This window comes from Atractosteus spatula, chromosome 20 (assembly GCF_055471065.1).
Source record: "Atractosteus spatula isolate fAtrSpa1 chromosome 20, fAtrSpa1.hap1, whole genome shotgun sequence".
Taxonomy (NCBI): Eukaryota; Metazoa; Chordata; class Actinopteri; order Semionotiformes; family Lepisosteidae; genus Atractosteus; species Atractosteus spatula.
The window spans coordinates 7,670,153-7,691,806 of NC_142725.1; the positions used below are offsets into that span (position 1 = coordinate 7,670,153).

General features: G+C 41.8%; 1 protein-coding gene across 2 annotated transcripts; it reads left to right on the forward strand.

The window, feature by feature from the left end:
- The first annotated feature begins 37 nt into the window (after positions 1 to 37).
- Positions 38 to 20,669, forward strand: ints11 (integrator complex subunit 11). Of its 2 annotated transcripts, none has more exons than XM_088938018.1 (18): positions 38 to 193; positions 530 to 626; positions 1,122 to 1,219; positions 1,845 to 1,918; positions 2,875 to 3,103; positions 3,974 to 4,072; positions 4,548 to 4,582; positions 5,696 to 5,834; positions 5,976 to 6,040; positions 6,728 to 6,917; positions 7,567 to 7,650; positions 9,512 to 9,601; positions 11,378 to 11,540; positions 13,141 to 13,251; positions 13,925 to 13,986; positions 15,350 to 15,492; positions 16,634 to 16,763; positions 20,509 to 20,669. In XM_088938018.1, exons 2-18 carry the CDS (start codon positions 599 to 601, stop codon positions 20,572 to 20,574), a joined length of 1,806 nt encoding a protein of 601 aa, XP_088794144.1. In that variant the 5' UTR covers positions 38 to 193; positions 530 to 598; the 3' UTR covers positions 20,575 to 20,669. The 2 variants fall into 2 exon arrangements, with proteins under 2 accessions (XP_088794144.1, XP_088794145.1); XM_088938019.1 differs by having other exon boundaries at positions 43 to 158.
- The last annotated feature ends 985 nt before the right edge of the window (positions 20,670 to 21,654 follow it).

Below are 21,654 nucleotides of genomic sequence, written 5' to 3' on the forward strand. Positions count from 1 at the left end.
TCTAATCCATGACGCTGATTGGGCTATGCTGTTGTCAATCAAAGAGAAATCGCGTGGTGGGTGTCATTGCATACAAGATGGCAGCGTACAGCAGATGAAGCTGATTTTTTAAAAAAGATTACCCCGCTAGTAGAAAACCAGACTTGAACATTGTTTAGGTGATAATATTTTCATACCGTCATTTTACGTTGAAGTAAGTGATGTACTTATGCATCGAAGATCTCTGATGGAATTTATAGCATTTTGAACTGGAAAAAGTTTTAGAATCATGTTTGTTTCGGAAGTTAAACACTTTAAATCATTTTACTTGAATGTATTCTATTGTGGTTCTCTCTCGTTTTCATTCTCAGTAGTTGTTTTACATATTCCAACTCAGCCTTTGCTAGGTCCCCGAGGTGGAAAGACTTGATGCCTGCTTGAATCTAATTGCATATGCTGTGTGAAGTATGGTTTTTTTTAGATTTTCAGTGAATGATGGTTATTCGTCATTGAATTGAAAATGAAGATTTGTGGTTTCCCCTTCATGCAGATGGGTACACTCTTTTGCAACAACTGACCGTGATCACGCCGGTAGAAAGAAGGCGAGCGTTTCTACAGGATGCCCGAGATAAAAGTAACTCCTTTAGGTAAGATGTCAGTAGCAAACGGTGTAAATGAGATAGTTCTTCACTGAATAATATCCTTCTTTGTCCTGCATTTGAATCGGTACCTGTGAGTTTGTAGATCAGTACAACAGTGCTTTACGGTACTCTGGCTCATACTTCGGCGGAGTTAGAATGAGGAGAAATGACAGAATCTCAGCAGAAGCAATTTCTAATAACTATAACACTTTGAAACCATTGGGTCAAACTAAGTACTACTTCATTGATGTGTTGTCAGACTCAGAATGTAATACACCTACAGTATGAGCCCCACAGAGACCAATATAGTGTATTGCCTTTGGAAATGTTGTGGTGGGTGCAGACGTGTGTTGTGGTAATGTGGATTGCATATTGCAGTTTACTCCCAATGAAATAAAACATTTATATGATCGGCTTTGCCCTTATTCCCTCTGCAAGTTTTGTGTGGCCTAGTAGTGCGTATGGATTGCTGCCTGAAGTAACGTCTTTCCTGTCTTGCAGGTGCTGGCCAGGATGTGGGGCGAAGCTGTATCTTGGTTTCCATTGGTGGGAAGAATGTCATGCTGGATTGTGGGATGCACATGGGATACAATGATGACGTGAGCAGTTTTGAACTGTGGATCGCCTTGTCTTAACATAACATTCCCTGTGAATTTGTGTCACTGTAGGAAAGTGTTCTTTTTGCTGACATTTTGACTGCATATACTTCTTTTTATCACCCAATTATGTAGTTCTGTTTCATGTTTGCCTTAGTGTTTAATGTCCTATTTTGTATTTCAGTTAGGGCCCTTTAATAGCTATTTCTATTTATTGTAGTTTTAAAATGTTTTGGGGAGACATATTGGTGCAGTGGTTGGCTTTGCCGCCTTGCGACGCTGAGGCCCCGGCTTCAATTCTTAGGGTTCTGTCTGTGTGGAGTCTGTATGTTCTCCACTGGTTTGTGTGACTGTCTTCCCGGTGCCCTGGTTTAATCCCGCAGTGTAAAGACATACTGGGGTCTGGGAAAATTGGCCCTGGGTGTGAGCGTGTGCATATTTGTGTCTGTGTGTGCCCGGTGACGGACTGGCGTCCCATCCAGGCTGTATCCTGCCTTGCGTTCGTTGCTTGCTGGGATACGTTCCGACTCCCCTGTGACCCCGTACAGGATGAAGTGGCTTAGAACAAGGGTGGATGGATGAATATTACAATATCGCAAACTATTGTATCTTTTGTTTGTTTTATCAGAGGCGTTTCCCAGATTTCTCCTATATTACACAGAACGGACGGCTAACAGAGTTTCTGGATTGTGTCATCATAAGGTTTGACCTTTATAATTTTCTAGACATTTACCCCCATCCGAAATGAAAATTAAAAGTTTAGGGCAGGGTTATTGAATCGGGACGCAGTGGCCTAGTTGGATAGGAAGTCAAGTCAGTTGTTTTCAAGTCCAATGTTGATTCAAAGATAACTTTGAAACCTGCTGGAATCCAGCACTTGAGGACCAAGATCTATGCCTGCCTAAGGATCTCCATGTAACCTTTTCACTTGATGAATATATCGGTGCATTTATCTTATTGGTGCTTTTATGTTGTCAGCCAGTATTGACGAAGCAAATAAAAAATCTAAACAATCCTCAAGACAGCCGTATTAAGGACAAACGTAACTGTGAAATTGTACATAACAGTTAAAAATGGAGTGTTTTGCTGGTTCGCTTCATTGTTTAAGCTCCCAAAGAATGTACTTCAAAGACATGAAATCTATTTAATGTTTTGTGTGTTTTGAATGGTGATATGCGAGCTGTTTCATGGGGAAGCTGTCTGAGTGTGAATTATCCCTGCCCTTATAGTGTCTATTAGGAACTTATTGCCTCATTTTTAATATCGCATGAACGCGCCAGTGTGGTTTGAGGTGGGAACTGAGCATGCCTGGGAGTTGGCAGAGTGGCATAGCCGAGACCAGTGTTTGGAACATAGCTGAGGCTTTACAGGCTGCACAGTTATTCCCATTTATTGGATGCTGTCGAGGTTGTTGATTTAAAGTCCCTTGGCTTGGTCTGCTGCTTAAGTTGTGCAGAACCACTTCCAGGACTCGAGCTGAGCTGATAAACACCCGGCGGTTCCGAAAGCTCGAAAGTACTAAACGTCCACAAACGTTTGTGAAGTATGCCAAATTGATCCTAAAGAGATAAACGAGGAAGCTCATTTCTGTTATTGCCCAGGAAGTGCTTTATGTTTTGATAAAGATGAGACCTGATATTCCGGTCTTTGTCTCTCAGCCATTTCCACCTGGATCACTGTGGCGCCCTCCCCTACATGAGTGAGATGGTGGGCTACGATGGGCCTATATACATGACCCACCCCACCAAGGCCATCTGCCCCATCCTGCTGGAGGACTTCCGGAAGATCACCGTGGACAAGAAGGGCGAGACCAACTTCTTCACCTCGCAGATGATCAAAGACTGCATGAAGAAAGTGGTGGCAATAAACCTCCATCAGACAGTCCAGGTGACCTTTTCACTGCCGATTTTCACTTTGCAGAAATCCGGCTTGGAAGTTGTGTTTTCACTTGAGCGGTTTCATTTGCTGCCCACCAAAAAACAACTGTTTCAGTTGATTGGGAGTATTTTTACCAGTCTTCATTGCAAGCAAAGTGGTTCATCTTAGGTACCTCTAAAAGAAATCTAAGTCTCTGTAAACCAAAGGCTTGTAATATATTAACGCAGCAAATTTTACCACTTTAATTTACGCAAGGGATTCTTAATAATAATAGTAATTCATAATTGCTTACACTTTTATATAGCGCTTTTCTGGACACTCCACTCAAAGTGCTTTACAGGTAATGGGGATCCCCTCCAGCCCCACCTGGATGATGCGACGGCAGCCATAGTGCGCCAGTACACTCCCCACACACCAGCTCTCAGTGGGGAGGAGAACAGAGTAATGAAGCCAATTCATCGATGGGGATTATTAGGAGGCCACAATCAGTAATGGCCAATGGGAAATTTGGCCAGGACGCCGGGGTGACACCCCTACTCTTTTTGAGAAACGCCCTGGGATTTTTTAAGACCACAGAGAGTCAGGGCCTCAGTTTTTACATCTCATCCGAATGACTTTTTACTGTATAGTGTCCCCGTCACTATACTGGGGCATTAGGACCCACGTAGACCTCATGATCATGCTTATCGACAGATTTTGTGTGCACAGTTTTTAACACTCGAATACCTTGAGATCTCTTTTTTTTTCTGATAATTATAGTAATGCAAAGAAGCATGTATAACATTTTGGCGTTTGTCCGCGTGACTCTGTGTTGTCGTCTTAAGAATGGAGCTTGTTCATGTGAAGGGAACGGTGCTATATAAGGGTTTGTGTTTGTAGGTGGATGACGAGTTGGAGATTAAAGCCTACTATGCAGGCCATGTATTGGGAGCTGCCATGGTACAGATTAAAGTTGGGTCAGAATCTGTGGTCTACACTGTAAGTAAAGAGCACAAGTCTTCCTGTGGCCTATGTGTTACTGAAGGGAATAACTTGCATAGTGCATGTACAATTTTTTTTATCTCAACATAATTGAGCCCTGCATCTAAAAATGTATGATCATCTATTGCAAGTTAGGATACTAACTGATTTTCTATGTCTTTGATTAACTTGTCTTCAGCGTAATAAACTGTAGGGATACACACAGTTGTAACCTGATGTTGTTGGAGCACACATTGTATGTCTAATTAGGTAGGTAAGACTGTGATGCTGTTTACACACCAAAATAATTTCATATCCGCCTTTTAGTAGAGTTATTTGATGTTACTCATGAGGCTGGTCTTGAGAAGATATTCAAGATTTACTTGACAAATACAGTATTTAATTTTACTCTTTATGTAAAACAGTTCAAATAAAAAAGATATGTGAATAACCTGTACATTCTGAGTCATCTTTAACTTTTTTTTTTGTCTAGGGGGATTATAATATGACACCAGACAGACATTTGGGGTAGGTGTCATGTTGTTTTCTTGGCTATTTAATTTCTTTAATTTCGAAGCTAGATTTAAAATGGTAAATCTATTTTTAACTAGTAAACCAGCAACCAGAGTCCCGTGATGCAGACATGGTTGGGTTAAGCCAGGGGCCGTGTCATGGTCTGGCCTTGATTGAGTTTCTCCAAGTCGTAATCGGATCCTGTCGGGCTCTTCTAGTTTGGTAGTATCCAAGGATCTCATCCAGACACTTCTTGATAGATGCCAGGGTATCGGCTTCAGCCACATGGCTGGGTAGCGTGTTCCATACTCCCCCCACCCTTTGGGTAAAGAGTGGCTCCTGTTCTTGGCTTTAAACACACTTCCTCATAGGGAACACTCCTCTTCCAGCCGGTGCCGGCTACTGTCTACAGAGGCACTGTGCTGGCAGCAGGTGTAATCGTGCAGGATTCTGACAGGTGGGCAAGTAAGAGGAGTGTGTTCCTCTGGTCTTTGTGTCCTGTACAGAGCCCATAGCTGTAAAAGGTGAGTCGCAGACCTTTGTCTGTGACATTTGTGATTCCAAATTGTTTGGATAAAAAAAGATTTTGCTAATTCCATATTGTTTTAAAAAGAGGTCTCCTTTTTCTGTGTGGGATACTTCCTTTTCATTTACAAGTGCCCGCGATCTGCTGGTTTCGCAGGTAAAGGAATAGAAAATAGAACTGGTCCTGCTACCCATCACTGATTTCTAATGGACTTGACACTTGAATCTTGGGTCAGCTGATGGCAAAAAATGAAATCCTTCTCTGAACACGGCAGAGATTGATTATATCATGCAGGTCCAATACCATGTTCTAGATATTTTAGCATGCAGTTTTGAATGAATATTTAAGTTTAAAGTGACTTCTGAGGTGTAGTTATGAAATGAGCTGCTTTGCGGCTGTGGGAGACTTGTTTTCCCGTTCATTTTGAAATAAGTAAAGTATTTAATAGCCGATTAAAGACTAAAGTACCTTTCTCTGAACCAGCGAAACATTACAGCGTGCACCCACCGGTACACGTATGGATGTCCTTAGAAATTACCAGATGCTTTTTTAGGCAAACTAAACATCAAAGTGATTTTCAACCCATTTTCAATGTCCCGCAGAGCTGCATGGATTGATAAGTGTCGTCCCGACATCATGATCTCCGAGTCCACGTACGCCACCACCATCCGAGACTCCAAACGCTGCCGAGAAAGAGACTTCCTGAAGAAAGTGCACGAGACAGTGGAACGAGGAGGAAAGGTCTGCACAGTAGTGTGTTGGCAGAGTTGCTTGGCACTGTTTGGCCTCACTTTTAAAATAATGTCCTACCAGTGAAGGGGTGTCAGCCCTGCGTCAGAAAGAGCAAGGCTCTGTTAAGCAGTTCTTTGTTCATTTCTGCAGGTCCTTATTCCCGTCTTTGCTTTGGGAAGAGCTCAGGAGCTTTGCATTCTGCTAGAAACATTCTGGTAAGCAGTCAGTTTTGGATATACTTGCATAGGTGTTTTGACCATGCAGTACTATGTCGTGTTTACTTTTAGTGTTAGTCCTTCTTTGTTTTAATTTGAGGAAATGGACCGTTCTGTGAGTTTTAGCGTGCAGCTGTGCTTTGGAATATGCTCAATACAGCTGGGGTTTATGACAAATTCAAGAACAGAACATTTTGTTCATATTTAATTCAACAGAATATTTTGTTCATATTACACCAATGTATGATTTACAATTTATCTATCACTCTACATATCCATTTACAGTACCAACACTTCTATATGAATAGCGTGGTTTGACCATATGGTCTATATGCTTTGACCACCGTAATAATAATCAAAGATATTTGTATTTCACCTGTTGTCACTAGACAAATTCCGTCTTTATATGTGACACTTGAATCTTGGGTCAGCTGATGGCAAAAAATGAAATCCTTCTCTGAACACGGCAGAGATTGATTATATCATGCAGGTCCAATACCATGTTCTAGATATTTTAGCATGCAGTTTTGAATGAATATGTAAGTTTGAAGGTAAAGTTTTAATTCAGCAAGAGCAGTTTTGGATTTTCACCACCACATTTTCATCTGAAACATGAAATTGAGGGCATCGTCTCGCCTTGTAATCCAAGGTAGCACACACTCACTGCCTGTGCCTCCTTCTGTATAGGGAGAGAATGAACCTGAAGGCGCCCATTTACTTCTCCACTGGCCTGACTGAGAAAGCCAATCATTACTACAAACTTTTCATCACCTGGACAAACCAGAAGATCCGAAAAACGTTTGTCCAGAGGAACATGTTTGAGTTCAAGCACATCAAGGCATTTGACCGATCCTACGCTGACAATCCAGGACCCATGGTACAGTCTTGGATTTAATTTAATACTTCCACTTTTTTGTCAGTAATGATGGGACTTGAGGCAGGCCTACAAAAGACTTATTTGTATTTGGGTTTTTTTTATTTGTAAACACCTACCATTTCATGTCATATTTTAAATGTGTCCAATTGAATACATTTAGTATTTAAAAAATTAGAAATCAATTAGAATTATTTGGGGAAAAAAGATTCAATATGTTTAGCTGTCACCAGAATAATAATCAAAAACTAAAACCTAAGTGCTCTAAGCATACTGCATTATGTTGTAGTTTCTACACAGTAGCTGAGAAGGATTACAAATGAGGAGCATAATTAATAAACTAATGCAGGTTATAGACTTGGGGGGGGGGGGAATATTTCCTTAATCTTTAAAATGCATCGAATAAAAGGGTGGCAAATACTGTTAATTCTGTGGGAGCAGCAGTAGACGATGAGAGGGGGCTGATATGGAGGAGAGCAGCCTGCTTTGCTTGGTAGCTGGTAGGCTGGTAAACCTGGCCCAGCCCGGCCCAGCCGAGGAAGAGCTCTGCCAGTCGCAGCTGCCCAGGGCAATGTGCCTCCTGGAAGCCAGGGTTCAACAGAGCCAGCCCCCCACAGGAATGAAAACACTGACCTGGGGCGTGTCTTCTCAGGTAGTGTTTGCGACACCAGGGATGCTGCATGCCGGGCAGTCTCTTCAGATCTTCAAGAAGTGGGCTGGCAACGAGAAGAATATGGTGAGTCACAGGGCCCGAACCGGACAGAGCAGACGCAGAGGTGTTCCCCGCCTGCACGCGGTACCTTATCCTTCCTGTCAGTCCTCATCAGCTCCATCTGTATGCTTCTCAAAAGAGCGGGCGTGAGCAGTGGAGCTTTTGCTACCAGAAGGCGTTTGTAAAAGTCCCCAAGACCTGAATGCCACAGTTCTTAATATTTTATTTGTGAGTAATTTGCTGGGCCTACACATTGCTTAGAAACTCCTGTTTGCACACACTGATTCATTTGTTGCTTATACACTGTGCATGCTAACTGAATAGAGAATTCTTAGTATCTTGCATGTAACACGACATTCTTTATGGAGAAAACCCTGATATTGCCAGTGAGTCTTCTTTGCTTCAGTATTTTTTTTGTTTTTAGATGCACCCAAATTATTTCCCTGGAGAAATGAACATTCTTCAAAACACAGCAGCAGACTGTAACTATTCTCTTATCCACGGGGGGAAAAAAATAAAATCCTGTCAGAAGTATTGTAAAACTAAACTGTAATGGAAAACAAATCCTAGGGAATGCATATATTGCTAATGTGGCCAAACCATTTGCAGCTAAACTTAATTATCTTTGTCCTTTGCATGAAATAATTGGACAACCTGAAAAAAAAAAGTTCCTTTTTATTGAGTAAGAAAGTAAAAATTCCAGTTTATGGTTATAGTCAGTGGAGTAGTTTTCATCTAAGATCCCTGAGCTGGTAACTGCATTTTGTCGCTAGATGGAAGTGTTTCTTAATTCTTAGTTTGAAAGTGGTAACGAGGAGTAAGAGGTTCTCATTAAAGCACAGAGGGAAGAACATACACAGCACGCACAATTAAATTTCTTACGAGACAGTTTTGAAAATGATCATTTCACATTTTGTGTGTTCATAATTATCTAAATGTTATTTTACAAAATCGGTAAATGCTGTTTAAGGGACCCAGGGAACCTGTACCAGAGAAACCTGAACAGAACAGTGAGAAGAGACTTGGAAAGCTGTTGTGAGGGTACATTGTGAAAGAGAAATGACTGACTGTTGGCACATGACCATGATAAGACTTGGTCACGTATTTCTGAAAGGTGATCGTCAAATTAATTGATTTACTCCCTAAACCTGAGACATTTTTAATGTAGTTTAACAAAGTGATGATTATCAAACAGGTAACAGGGTGGCACAGTGGTCAGCATTGCTGCCTCACTGCGCTGGGGCCCTGGGTTCAATTCCTGGGGTGCCGTCTGTGTGGAGTTTGCACGTTCTCCCCGTGTTCATGTGCAACACAGGTGCTCTGGTTTCCTTCCAACAGTCCAAAGACAAACTGGTCGCTTGATTGGCTTCTGGGAAAATTTGCGCAGGCATGAGTGGGTGCGTGTCTGTGTGTGCCCTGCAGTGGACTGGTGTCCCATCTGCGGTGTACCCTGCCTTGCACTCCTGAATTGGCTAAAGTGGGTACAAAATGGATGGATGATGATTAAATTAAAAAAAACTAAAGTGGTTCCAGATGTTCTGATTCATGTTCTTAATAATAAGCCATCACAAAAGTAGCAAAAACCATGTTTTTAAGTCAAAACGTAAAGAAAACCTCACATGTAGTGGTTCCCTTTTGGTATCGACCTTTTTGGCCACTGGGATTGTATCACCACAGTATGTAACTTCCAGGTTAATTCTTTTTGTTATTTGGATAAGTAGTTTTTTTATATCTAAGGAAGCTCACTGAATGTACCCCGTTTCTGTAAATCTGTTCACTGCAGTCATCTCGGTCGGTAAACAGCTGAGCTTTCTGTAATTCTGTCACTGCTTTGTGATTGAGAGCCCAATACGTTTTAGGAATGAAGCCTGAAATATTGTCCTAGGTCATCATGCCAGGCTACTGTGTGCAAGGCACTGTGGGACACAAGATCCTGAGTGGGCAGAAGAAGCTGGAGATGGAGGGAAGGCAAGTGGTAAGTGAGAAAGCATTTAGGCCTCCGACTGAGGAGTAAGTGTTCCAGTAAGTAGAGCAGTACCAGTGCCTTAGTCATTTGCCTTTATATTAACTGTAGCAAACTAATAAGAGTATTGTAGCTTGTTAGAAATTGCCTAAGAAGCTGGTAGCAGCTACTAAACTGTCATTGGTTGACCAGTCTTCTATGACCAGTCGTTTTGCAGTAATACAGCAGGTTCTTTTTAAACAGTTCAGCTTGTGATGCATTACTAAGGAAATTAAAGACTCGTTCCGTATTGTATAATATATTTTCCGGGCCCACTTCGTTGATTGTAGGTTGATAACTCAGACCTTGTATATTTCTACCAGGTCATTCCACGTAATGGGCTGCCAACAAAATTTCCTTCTGCTTACCACATCAGAAGCACTTTACTGTACATGATCAGTTTTAATATGTGACATTTTGATCAACCTGACCTTATTTTGAGGCTGATGCTACAGTTCGGTGAAAAAGTATTTCGATTTTCGGATTTTTTGTGTGTGCATATTTTGGCCAGTGAATGCGATTAGAGCTTCATGTGGGTCTTGAGGATGTATAAAGGGATTCAGAGAGGCAAATAACACCCAAGATTTATTTCATAAACAAAGTCATCCAGCACCCAAAGCAAAAATTTACATGAGAATTAAGGAAACAGGGGAGGTTGGTAAAATTGTAGGCATTTCTACATTCAAAATATGGTGAAGAGAAGTTCTTGGAAATGATGAGTAATGAAACATTTTTAAACATTTGGACAATATAGACAACTAGTCTATATTGAACACAGTTGTATTTAAGATCTTCGATCACATTGAATCCCTTGTATTCACTGCTGCTGAGTAGTCCAGTGAAATCTAAAGTCCCAGGAAAGAGGAATCCAAACTGGCAGACATTGAATTGTAATCTGTTACATGATATTGCTGAAAAATAATATCTACCTCTGTCTTGCAATCGCACAGGGAAGCCTAGAGTTTGATTCTTCCTACAGTAAGAGCTTCTGCCAGCGCCTCATAGAATAAAGTACATAGCTTTACTAAACCAAGTGGACTATCATTACAACATAATACAGACTGGTGAGCAGAGAACAATATTAGTGTAAACAAAATGAGCGATAGTGAGCTAAAACTAGTGAGTTTTAATGACGTTCTACCAGAATTCATGGTTTCTGTCTAGGAGCCCTGAGACTGATCTCTAGGCTGAACTCCTCTCATAGTCTCCCTGAAGATCTCTGTTAACAGTCTCCCTGCTGACTTTTAGGCAAGCACTGTGCACCCCTATTTAAAGTGTCTTGACTTGATGGCTGCACGAGAGCATCTTCATTTGCTTCTAATGCCAAATGCACTATAAAAACAATTAGTTTGCTTTAAGATTTCTAAGAGAATAGTAATTATCATTTAGCTAAGCCTATGACTAGACAATTATGCATGATTGGTGGCATGTTTATTATATAAGATGTGAATATTTCAGCATAGTAACTTAGGGAATTCACTATATGGCCATGTTACAGCCTCTTGAGTGAAAGTTTCACAGCGAACATGTGAAAGAGATACTGCAGTTTAGTTCATTACTAGATACAACGCAACATATTTAACTTCAGTAGGCCTCGATCAATCCCTGAGAATGTAATCCAGTGTTTTTGGGGGGTATTTACTAGGAATGACAGTATTAGGAGACTGTGGTATGTACAGTAGGTAACACTGACAGAACAGTATATAAGCTTTATAATTTAGTGCTTTATTATTTACTCGGTTGCTGCAGCTGGAAGTGAAGATGCAGGTGGAGTACATGTCCTTCAGCGCCCACGCAGATGCTAAGGGGATAATGCAGCTGATCCGCATGGCTGAGCCCCGCAGTGTCCTCCTGGTGCATGGGGAGGCCAAGAAGATGGAGTTCCTCAAGGAGAAGATAGAGCAGGAGTTCAGTAAGTATCTGTTCCAACAGTAAGTATCTGGTTTCTAGCACTTCTTCAAGCTCGGGGTTGGGAGGGAGCTGGAGTCTATCCCAGCAAGCAATGGGCGCAAGGCAGGCTACACTCTGGATGGGATGCCAGTCTACACAACGGACACAAACGCAGACATGCATATACTCACGCCAGGGCCAGTCTTCCCAGATGCCAATTCACCTTCCAGTACGTCTCTGGACTGTGGGAGGAAGCTGGGACTCTTGGAGGAACCCCACATGAAAATGGGGAAAACACCACTAAGATAGCACCCCAGATATTGAACCCAGGGCCCCAGCACTGTCTAGCAGCCTCCCAGTATTCCATCCTCTGCAAAGTTTTTTCGTGCTCTGGCATGCATTTGTCTTTCACAATGCCTGCTTAGTTGCTCATCTATCTGTTTAACCTTGGACTTATTAGCGCTGCGTTCTGTTATACTGTATATCAGTCTTTAAAATAGAAACTAAAACTTTCAACTAATAAAATTCCTTAAAAACTTAGAAATAAACCGTGTGATCAGTCTGAAAGGACAAGTGCAGATAGCAGATGATTGCTGCCTGGAAGCTTAGATATGATTACCAGCACTTCACATCTTCAGTTGCACTTTCCTTTGGGAACACTAATAATAATTAATAATTGCTTACACTTATATAGCGCTTTTCTGGACACTCCACTAAAAGCACTTTACAGGTAATGGGAACTCCCCTCCACCACCACCAGTGTGCAGCCCCACCTGGATGATGCGACGGCAGCCATAGTGCGCCAGAACGCTCCCCACACATCAGCTCTCAGTGGGGAGGAGAGCAGAATAATGAAGCCAATTCAGAGATGGGGATTATTATGAGGCCATGATTGGTAAGGGCCAATGGGAAATTTGGCCAGGACACTGGGGTTACACCCCTACTCTTCTCGAGAAACTCCCTGGGATTTTTAATGACCACAGAGAGTCAGGACCTCGGTTTTATGTCTCATCCAAAGACGGCACCTGTTTACAGTATAGTGTCCCCGTCACTATACTGGGGCATTAGGACCCACATGGACCGCAGGGTGAGCGCCCCCTGCTGGCCCCACTAACACCTCTTCCAGCAGCAACCTTAGTTTTTCCCAGGAGCTCTCCCATCCAGGTACTGACCGGGCTCACACCTGGTTAACTTCAGTGGGCTGCCAGCTGTGAGTTGCAGAGTGATATGGCTGCTGGCATGAACAACACTAAGAAATCGGTTCCATTGCAGCAGTATTGCCTGGGTGTCCCAATAATGTTTGTTGCCAGTAAGCACATAAAAACACCACACAAACAAGGAGACGGCACAAGTTACCAACAGCAGGATTAGAAATAAGTTTATAAACAAGGGCTGGGCAATCATCTTGCTCAAGTTAAGTTTCCAGAATTTCATCCAGACACTTCCTAAAGTTCCCAGAAAGTCCATTTCAACAACTGGACTGGGTATTTTGTCCCAGACGATTTGAGCTCTTTAGCTCCTAGTAACATCTCTTGATTTTCAGATGTAACTATGATTTGCTCCAAAAGATCTTAGGAGCTTTATTGTATTGATCACTTTGCTTTAACGTGTTTCATTGATAGGTATAAACTGCTTCATGCCAGCCAATGGTGAGACAGCCACTGTGGTCACCAATCCCAATGTTCCTGTAGATATTTCACTGAATCTTCTAAAGAGGGAGGCCAGTCTTGGAGGTAAGAGGGCAGCAGTACATCTAAAACAAATTTACAAGTCGGATTCAGTATTGCACGTGGTATGGCTTCATGTTACTATTAGTACCAGTTATGCACCAGCTATTAACATGTTAAAAGTGGTTATTACTTAACTCCCACTATAATTATTGTCATCACCATATATTATTTTACAAGTAGTTTTTATAAGCTAGTGGAATAGAATAAAATATCAATTTGTCTTTTGTGGTCCTTTATATGGCACAGTAATCATTTATTAATCAAAAGTCACTGTTTTGTGTAGTAGACCTCTTCTTTGTGTGCCATTCAGCAGGACTAAAATTAATCAATGTACGAATTAAGAAGTGTGAAAGCAGAATAAAGATGCTGTATGGGCGATCATGATCATGAACAGCGATTATCGTAATGCAAGGCAAACAGGCTCGTCACAGTGTCAAAGAAATAGTAAGTTCTTCTGTGAGCACAGTAAAGCACTGGATGCATGGGCTGTTTATTGTGACTTTTATCTGAGCTGGAGGGCAAGCAGAATTGTCAGAGAATTCCAAAACCTAAACTCATCATTGAAGGATAACCTTTCCCGGTTTGCATTCTCGTAGACAGCGAACGTTTCATTCTTTGCGATGAGAGGCAATTGCATTCCAAAATTAAAATGCGGTCTCTTCCGGTTCTTTTGCAGGCCCTTTACCTGACCCGAAGAAGCCCAGAGCAATGCACGGCACCCTCATCATGAAGGACAGTGTAAGTGTCTGCCCGCATCAGCAAAACTGCTCATGCTTTATTTCCATTTACTTTTATCCTTCATAAATTCCTTCACGATAGACAATTATTCCTACACAAGCTTCACTTATCTAGTTGATCTTTCGGAACTGCTGAGCTTTAATGAAGTGCTCTATTAGGAAAGAAAGATGGCACAGGGTTAATTCTGCAGTGAATATGGGAGAGCTGGCATGTTGCCTTGTGCTGTGCTCTGTCTGCAGCTTTGTGATTAATAGATCCAGTTCCTTAGGGGGCTCTCTGAATGTCCATGAACCTAGGGTTCACCAGTAAATCACTGATTTAAAATTGCTTCTTCAGTCCAGTAGCTATGCTCACTGTTTTTTTTTATACTGTCCCGTTCAAGACAGCTCATTAAACCTCATTACAGATGTGCTTCACCTTTTGGTTCATTTCCAAACGATGGCATTCTGCCCGTTTTTAAAATTCTGTTTGGGATTTGTGTAAGTCGCTGTGTTTTATATTGTTTTTTTAAAGGAAAGCAAATTGGCTAAATCAATTTGTGTATGTTATTTGTTGTTTTGTTGTCCTATTTGTTAATATGGATCTGCAACATACTGTAAAACTGATATGGAATTAGGTCAGGTTGCTTTCACTGGGGCCTTGGGTTCAATTTCTGGGGTGCTGTCTGTGTGGAGTTTGTATGTTCTCACCACGCTTGCACTGGTTTCCTGTGGGTGTTCTGGTTTCCTCACACAGTCTAAAGACAGACTGGTAGGTTAATTGGCGACTGGAAATATTAGGCCTAGAGTCTGAGTGTCCCCTGCTATGGACCAACGTCCTGTCTATGGTGTAACCTGTCTTGCTGGGCTCCAGTTCCTAGTGGGTGGATGGAATGATATGAAATTAGCTTTTAGCTGTCTATTATGTGACATGATGTATAAGCTTCTGATATGATTCCACTGAGTAAAACAAAAACACGCAGGTGCCTCATTTCAGAAAACAGAAATAAAATCTTCTCTATGGCATTACATTTAATCTGTACGGTAATAATTTCAAATGTTTCGGTATGCTTTTTTTGCGAATCCCCCTTTAATTTAATTAGCATTTTTTACAGTAGGTGCTGCACAGGGGTGCATAAAGTGGGCTCCCTTCCGTTTGTGAACTTCTTTGGGATGAAAAATGCCGTGAACGAAAGCAATTAATCATGATTTGAATACTCGTTAGTCTATTGGGATCGGCTTTGAAGCCCTTCTCTAATCTTTAATCTGCGTAGCTCTTGAAGGGGCACCGATGCTGAACCGCCTTCGTTAGGCTGTGCTTCAGGCCGGTTGCGTCTCTGCCCCTGTGCCGAGAGTGTGAGCAGAGATCCCGTTTGCCTTTGCAGAGCCTGCGCCTGGTCTCTCCCGATCAGGCCCTGAAGGAGCTGGGCCTGAGCGAGCACCAGCTGCGCTTCACCTGCCGGGTCCAGCTGCAGGACCCCCACAGCGACCCCGACACGCTCAACAGGATCTACGCGCACCTCAAAGGGTAAGAGCCGTTCTGCACGGGGCTCCGAACGCATCTGGGGGCCGTTTCGGTAAAAGAAGCAGCGACGCACAGAGTTTCCAAAAAGGGGGCTACATTAGCTTGAGCAATGAAGAGCGGACTTGGAAGAAAACGCAAGGATTCTTAGAGCCGGGAGTGTAATTTTCTGGTGGACACGCTTGTCATCGGGTATGTCGCAACTCTCTATGGTACTGTCACGTCACCTTTCAGCAACACTCAGCTGAAGTCTTTGGCATGAAAATGATCCCCCTTTTGCCAGCAGCCGTATCACTCTGCATCTCACAACTGGCAGCCCCACTGAAGCTCAGCAGGTGTGAGCCTGGTCAGTACCTGGATAGGAGACCTCCTGGGAAAAACTAAGGTTGCTGCTGGAAGAGGTGTTAGTGGGGCCAGCAGGGGGCGTCCTAATGCCCCAATATAGTGATGCTGACACTATACTGTAAACGGGCGCCGTCCTTCAGATGAGACGTAAAACCGAGGTCCTGACTCTCTGTGGTCGTTAAAAATCCCAGAGCGTTTCTCGCAAAGAGTAGGGGTGTAACCCCGGTGTCCTGGCTACATTTCCCCCTGTCCCTTACCAATCATGGCCTCCTAATAATCCCCGTCTATGAAATGGCTTCATCACTCTGCTCTCCTCCTCCCCACTGATAGCGGGGGGTTGTGGTGAGTGTACAGGCGCACTATGGCTGCCGTCACATCATCCAAGTGGGGCTGCACACTGGTGGAGGGGATCCCCATTACCTGTAAAGCTCTTTGAGTGGAGTGTCCAGAAAAGCGCTATATAAGTATAAGCAATTATTATTAAAATCAAAGCCAGATAAACCCAGGGTGTCGCCACACCAGTCAAGGTAGGACTCTAAAGCTTCTGGGACAATTGGGCCTGTGTGTCCCCTGAGATGGACCCGCATCCTATCCAGGTTGTGTCCTATCTTATACCTTGCTGTGATAGGCTCCTGTTCCTCTGTTAGAGTCAGTAGATGGACGGGATGATATCGTAGAAAGCTAAAGATTTTCCTTAGAAGTCTCCATACCGGTAATGGCCAGGCCCAGTCTTGCTTAGCTTCTTGGATTTAATGAGATCCCACTATGATGTCTTGTTGACTTCTGTGCTTTTCTCCACTAGTGTTCTGAAAGAGTACAGCATCCAGCTCCTCCCAGATGGCACTGTGATGGTGGAATCCATTCTCATTAAAGTGTCGTCGACGGCTGATGATCCCAGCACAAAAATCCTGCTGCTCTCATGGAGCTATCAGGTAAGAGCACAGAACGGTAGATCCATTTCAGATAGCATGCAAATGACCAAGAGCCTGTTTGATCTGAGTCATTGAAGGTAGATATGTATGATTCATAAAAGAAATCTCTCATTTCTATAAATATAGTGCCCTCCAGATTTATGCATACTCTCATTGAAATAGGAGCAAAAACATACTCGGACAGACTGGATGATGCATTTTATTGAAATGCAGAGTAAACTGTAAACTGCTGTTTTAAGTAGTGCAGATTTGAAAAATGCACGTCACGCAGATGGATTAAGTGAAAGTAAGGAAATGTAGTGATGCTGTACTGTGAAAGCTGAATTCACCCTACTATCTACAGCACGTGTAATTTTAGCACGATGGAAAAGTGAATAGAAAAAATGCAGTTCTCATTTTAGGATGCAGGTTCTGAATACTCATAATTAAATGTTTCACGCTTCTCGCTGAAAGAAATCATTCATTCCCTTATTTTAACTTTAAGTTAAATTGTGACCGACATCTCTGGATCCACTGTCATGCTTAAATTTTAACCATGCAAAGCTCCTGGTGGTCCACCAGTCTGTGTAAGTGTGAAAGCAACATTGCTTATTTTCTAACTGAATCCCCAGTAGCCAGTTCAGCTTCTGCGTTCAGTCATCTTTACAAATAAATACACTATGAAAGAAAAATGGCTCTGAAGTTGCTCTTGCAGCAACAGATAGAGGAAGTCACAGTAGGTGGGTAATCACTTCAGGGTTTGAGAGCCTGTAGGGCACTGTGTATTGAACACCTCAACACAGCGTGCAACATTAAGTTGACTCCTTGCTGAGTCTGCACAGTAGCTCTTTTTTCTGTAATAGTGTTCATGGGAAATAAAGATCAAATCAGAAGTAAAATCACGTGGTGCATGTATAGAAAATAGAGGTGGATGCTCACTATGGGCAAACTGCCTAATTCATGAACAGTGGAGTAGTTTCACTGTTTTGCACCCCGAAACAATTGCTATCACCATCACTGCACACCACGACACATTTCAAACCACAAGCACCTGAAGATGTCGTCTGTGCTGCACTGGACGCTATTGTATTTGTGGTTTTGCTCGGTTTTAATTTTATTTCGCTGTTAAATCACACTGAGCTGAAATGGGCTTTTGCATGCTGTGGTTAATCAAACTGAATTTTTCACGTTTTATTTGTGTGATCTTGCACAGTGTCTTACTTACCTTGGTTTATGCTCTTTCCTGCAGCCTTCTAGCGCAGAAAACAGGATATTTAATTAAGTGTCACAGTTACACTGGTAGAATTTTCTCTTTTAAGATGCAGTTTGTCCATAAATTAATTCAGTTTCAGATGGTACCTGTATTTGTAACGTTAACGTCTTCGCATTTCTGTTAACTGCAAACATTAAATGACGGAGATTCAGTTTATTCTACTTAAAGACGCAAGTAACAGTTATGTAGTTTATCGATACCATGTGTAAAACACCAGCTAATTGATTAGTGCTTCCCAGCCTTTTGCAGATTAATGCACACTGAATGTATACTGGGCAGCCAGCACCCCCCAAAAACATAACTACTTAAAATGAGTATTCCAGTAGACTCACTCATATATGACGCATTTCATTTTACAAGAGCAGTGTTGCCAGTTTAATATGTTGAAAAATAAAAATAACCACCAGACTTACTTGACAATTAAACTAAAAAATTGAAGCTGTGGACTAGTAATGCTATGATTATTTTGATTATTTTTTCTTTCCCAAACCATGACATGTTCCTTGTTGACAGAATCACTGGTTTCCCTGATCAATTTTGAGAGGATTTAGAACTTTTTCAGTAATTTCACGTACATAAGGAACTGAGCCCCTAAACTATCCTTTTTATGAGTGTATTTGGTTATATTCATTTAATCCTGGGGTTATCGTTATACGTGTGAAACTTGAATCAGATTTATCCCCATCTCTGCATTAATTTCAATCTCATCTATCAATGTTTTGTTTTTACTTTTTAAAAATATTTCAAAATATCAATGACTGTAGTCCTTCAAGACATGATGGCAGATATTCACCATAATCATGGAATGACTTGCAAAACATTTCTAAGAGGCAAAAATAACAGGTTGCAAAGCAGTTTCAAAATGTATCTTGAGTATCTTATTGACAGGTTGTCAGATTTATGACTGACAGCTCTGAATTTGTTGAACTGTCTGAAAGCATAATAGTTACATAAATCAGACTAGAATAGACTAGTTTTGTAGAACAGTCCATCAGATTTTGTCTTTTGCAAGAATTCTGTTCATGCCTTCTCTCATTAAAGAATTAGTCTATTTCCCATTACCATCACCCTTAGTTATGAAATTCCCATTAGAAGTGATTCATTTATCTCAATCTAACTTTACGCTTGTAAAGCAGAATTTTATTGAAGTCACTTCAGTGAATTATCAACCCAGGAACCCTTCCCCCAGGTGTCCAGTGAAGTTTGCTGGAGTTCCAGACCCTCACTGCAGAGTTTCTGCAGGTTCTGTAATAGTCTTCATCCTGACTGGGACAGCTGGTTTGGGACAAGAAACTGGCTCACGGCAACTGGGTTTTACACATCTACCTGCTTATTGATTTCTGCTTCACATCATGCAGATCTTCCCTTCAAAAACTGCATTGTTCTTTCTGTTATGAAATATATGTTACTAATGCAAAACTTCTATATCTGTCCAGTAAATACCTCCTGTACTGAGACTGCCGTCTTGTCACCTTAGTCTGTTTGTCATTTCCTGCCGGTGGGCACATGAAGAGTGAAAACTACCAAGGTGTTAGGAAAAAACATGCTAGGGTTGACTGTGCCCCACTGTAGCAGAATGGTGAGAAAGTCCCAGGCTAGCCAGTTGGAAATTGTGAGGGTGGATACATCTACGGGGGGCTCAGTGACAAATAATGATTAAATTTATCCACTGCAGACAGACGAGCTGTTGATGTGGTAAGATTGACCTGTGGGCCTGATTTATGCATCTGTCAGGACCACCAGTTTAGGTTCCTTAAATTAGTTTTGAAGAACTACATCAGAGTCTGCAATAAAGTGGCCTTGAGCAAGGTTCTTCTAGGTATACTAGCTGTTGTAGTGGCTGTACACTTCATTTTCAAGCTTTGTAGTTCTGTCTACCTTTCAACACTCTTTGAACATGGTTTCTGACTTCCAATGTGAGAGAGAATATTGTTTTTGGAGGTAGCAGCTTTCACACCAATGCATAGTTTGGTTTTGGTGGTGATGTACATGTATAGGAAAGAGACACAACAAGCTAATTCTACCTGTTTCAAGCCATTTATACAATTATCTGACTCTTTTCCAAACTTTTGGAAAACAACAAAAAAACTTTTCCAAACAACAATAATTGGTTCATTTTTTTTTTTTAAATGAAAAAATATTTAAACATCTCAATCTTCTTTGTCAATAAGTAGAGCATGTGGATGGCTCAGAGAAAGATTACAGGATTAAGCTGAAAACTCAAACATCAAACTTAAAATGATGGTCCAGGTCTGTACCATGCTCCACTAGTTTGGAAGAGTGTCTAAGATTTTCATCTTTTTCTTTGAATTGGTTTAGCTTTTCTCTAAAATGTGCAGTTGCAAATTCATATAATATAGCTGTAGTTAAAAATGTGTAAATATAATGTACATAGAAGTTCATTTTTTTCTGGGAAGAAGTAGAGCAATCTTATTTTCTGTAAGTTTTAACTTTTAAAAGCCTGTACATTCTAACCTTTTTTTTTCCTGTTAGGATGAAGATCTGGGCAGCTATTTGTCAACATTACTGCGCAAAGGACTTCCTCAAGGATGCAGCTGAGAGAATGAACCGTTGTTATTTGCTCTTGTCTTGGACGTGTGTACGTGTGTTTGTAGTGAGAAGGTCATTGTTTTTCAATAAAAAAAGAAATAAAATGAATTGCTCTTTGTTTCCTCCTTGTTCTAGTCTGCATTTGAAGTAATATTTTCTGTATATGAAACTTGTTAAGCCAGCAGCCATATCACCCTGCAGCTCTCAACTGGCAGCTCCACTGAGGCTCAGCAGGGTTGAGCCTGGTCAGTACCTGGATGGGAGACCTCCTGGGATGCTAAGGTTCTGTGTGGGTCCTAGTACCCCAGTATAGTGGCGGGGACACAATACTGTAGTGGGCGCCGTCTTTCGGATGAGACGTTAAACCGAGGTCCTGACTCTCAGTGGTCATTAAAGATCCCCGGGCATTTCTCGATAAGAGAAGGGAAGTTATCCCGGTGTCCGGGCCAAATTTCCCACCTCGACCTTTACCATGGCCTCCAAATTGTCCCCATGTATGATCGGCTTGTTCTTGCCCTGAGATGGACTGGCGCCCCATCCAGGGTGTACCCTGCCTTGTGCTCGTTGCTGGCTGGGTAGGCTCCGGCTGTCCGCGACACCGTATGGTATAAAGCGGTTTGGCAAATGACATGAAACTTTTTGTAAATTAAAAGCAGTTTGGGGTAAGTGCAATTTTGCTAAGAAGGCTACTAAAATATTGCCAGAAGCCTATTAAACTGTAGGAGTCAGTTGTGGTCATTCTGTTCTTCACTGTGAGGTTGATGTGAAGACATTGGGTAATGTTGTTTTTGTCCTAGTCAAATTTTATGTCGGTCAGTGCAGGTCTAACACCTCAGTTCTCCGAAAGGGCAGTCTTGCCATTGATGTATGAAGGTGACTCTTTCGTAAACATGCTTTCTTATTGGGTAGTGCTGTTCTTCGTGAATTGAAAAAACAATTAAATAATCATGAAAACAGCAAAAAAACAAATGGACTAATTTGGAAAATTATGCATTGCAGAACAACATGTGACCTAGAACTGACAGCAGTTGCTCTTTAAAATATGCTCTGTGCTGGCCACAGCTCTTTTTCTAATTTTAACAATGGACG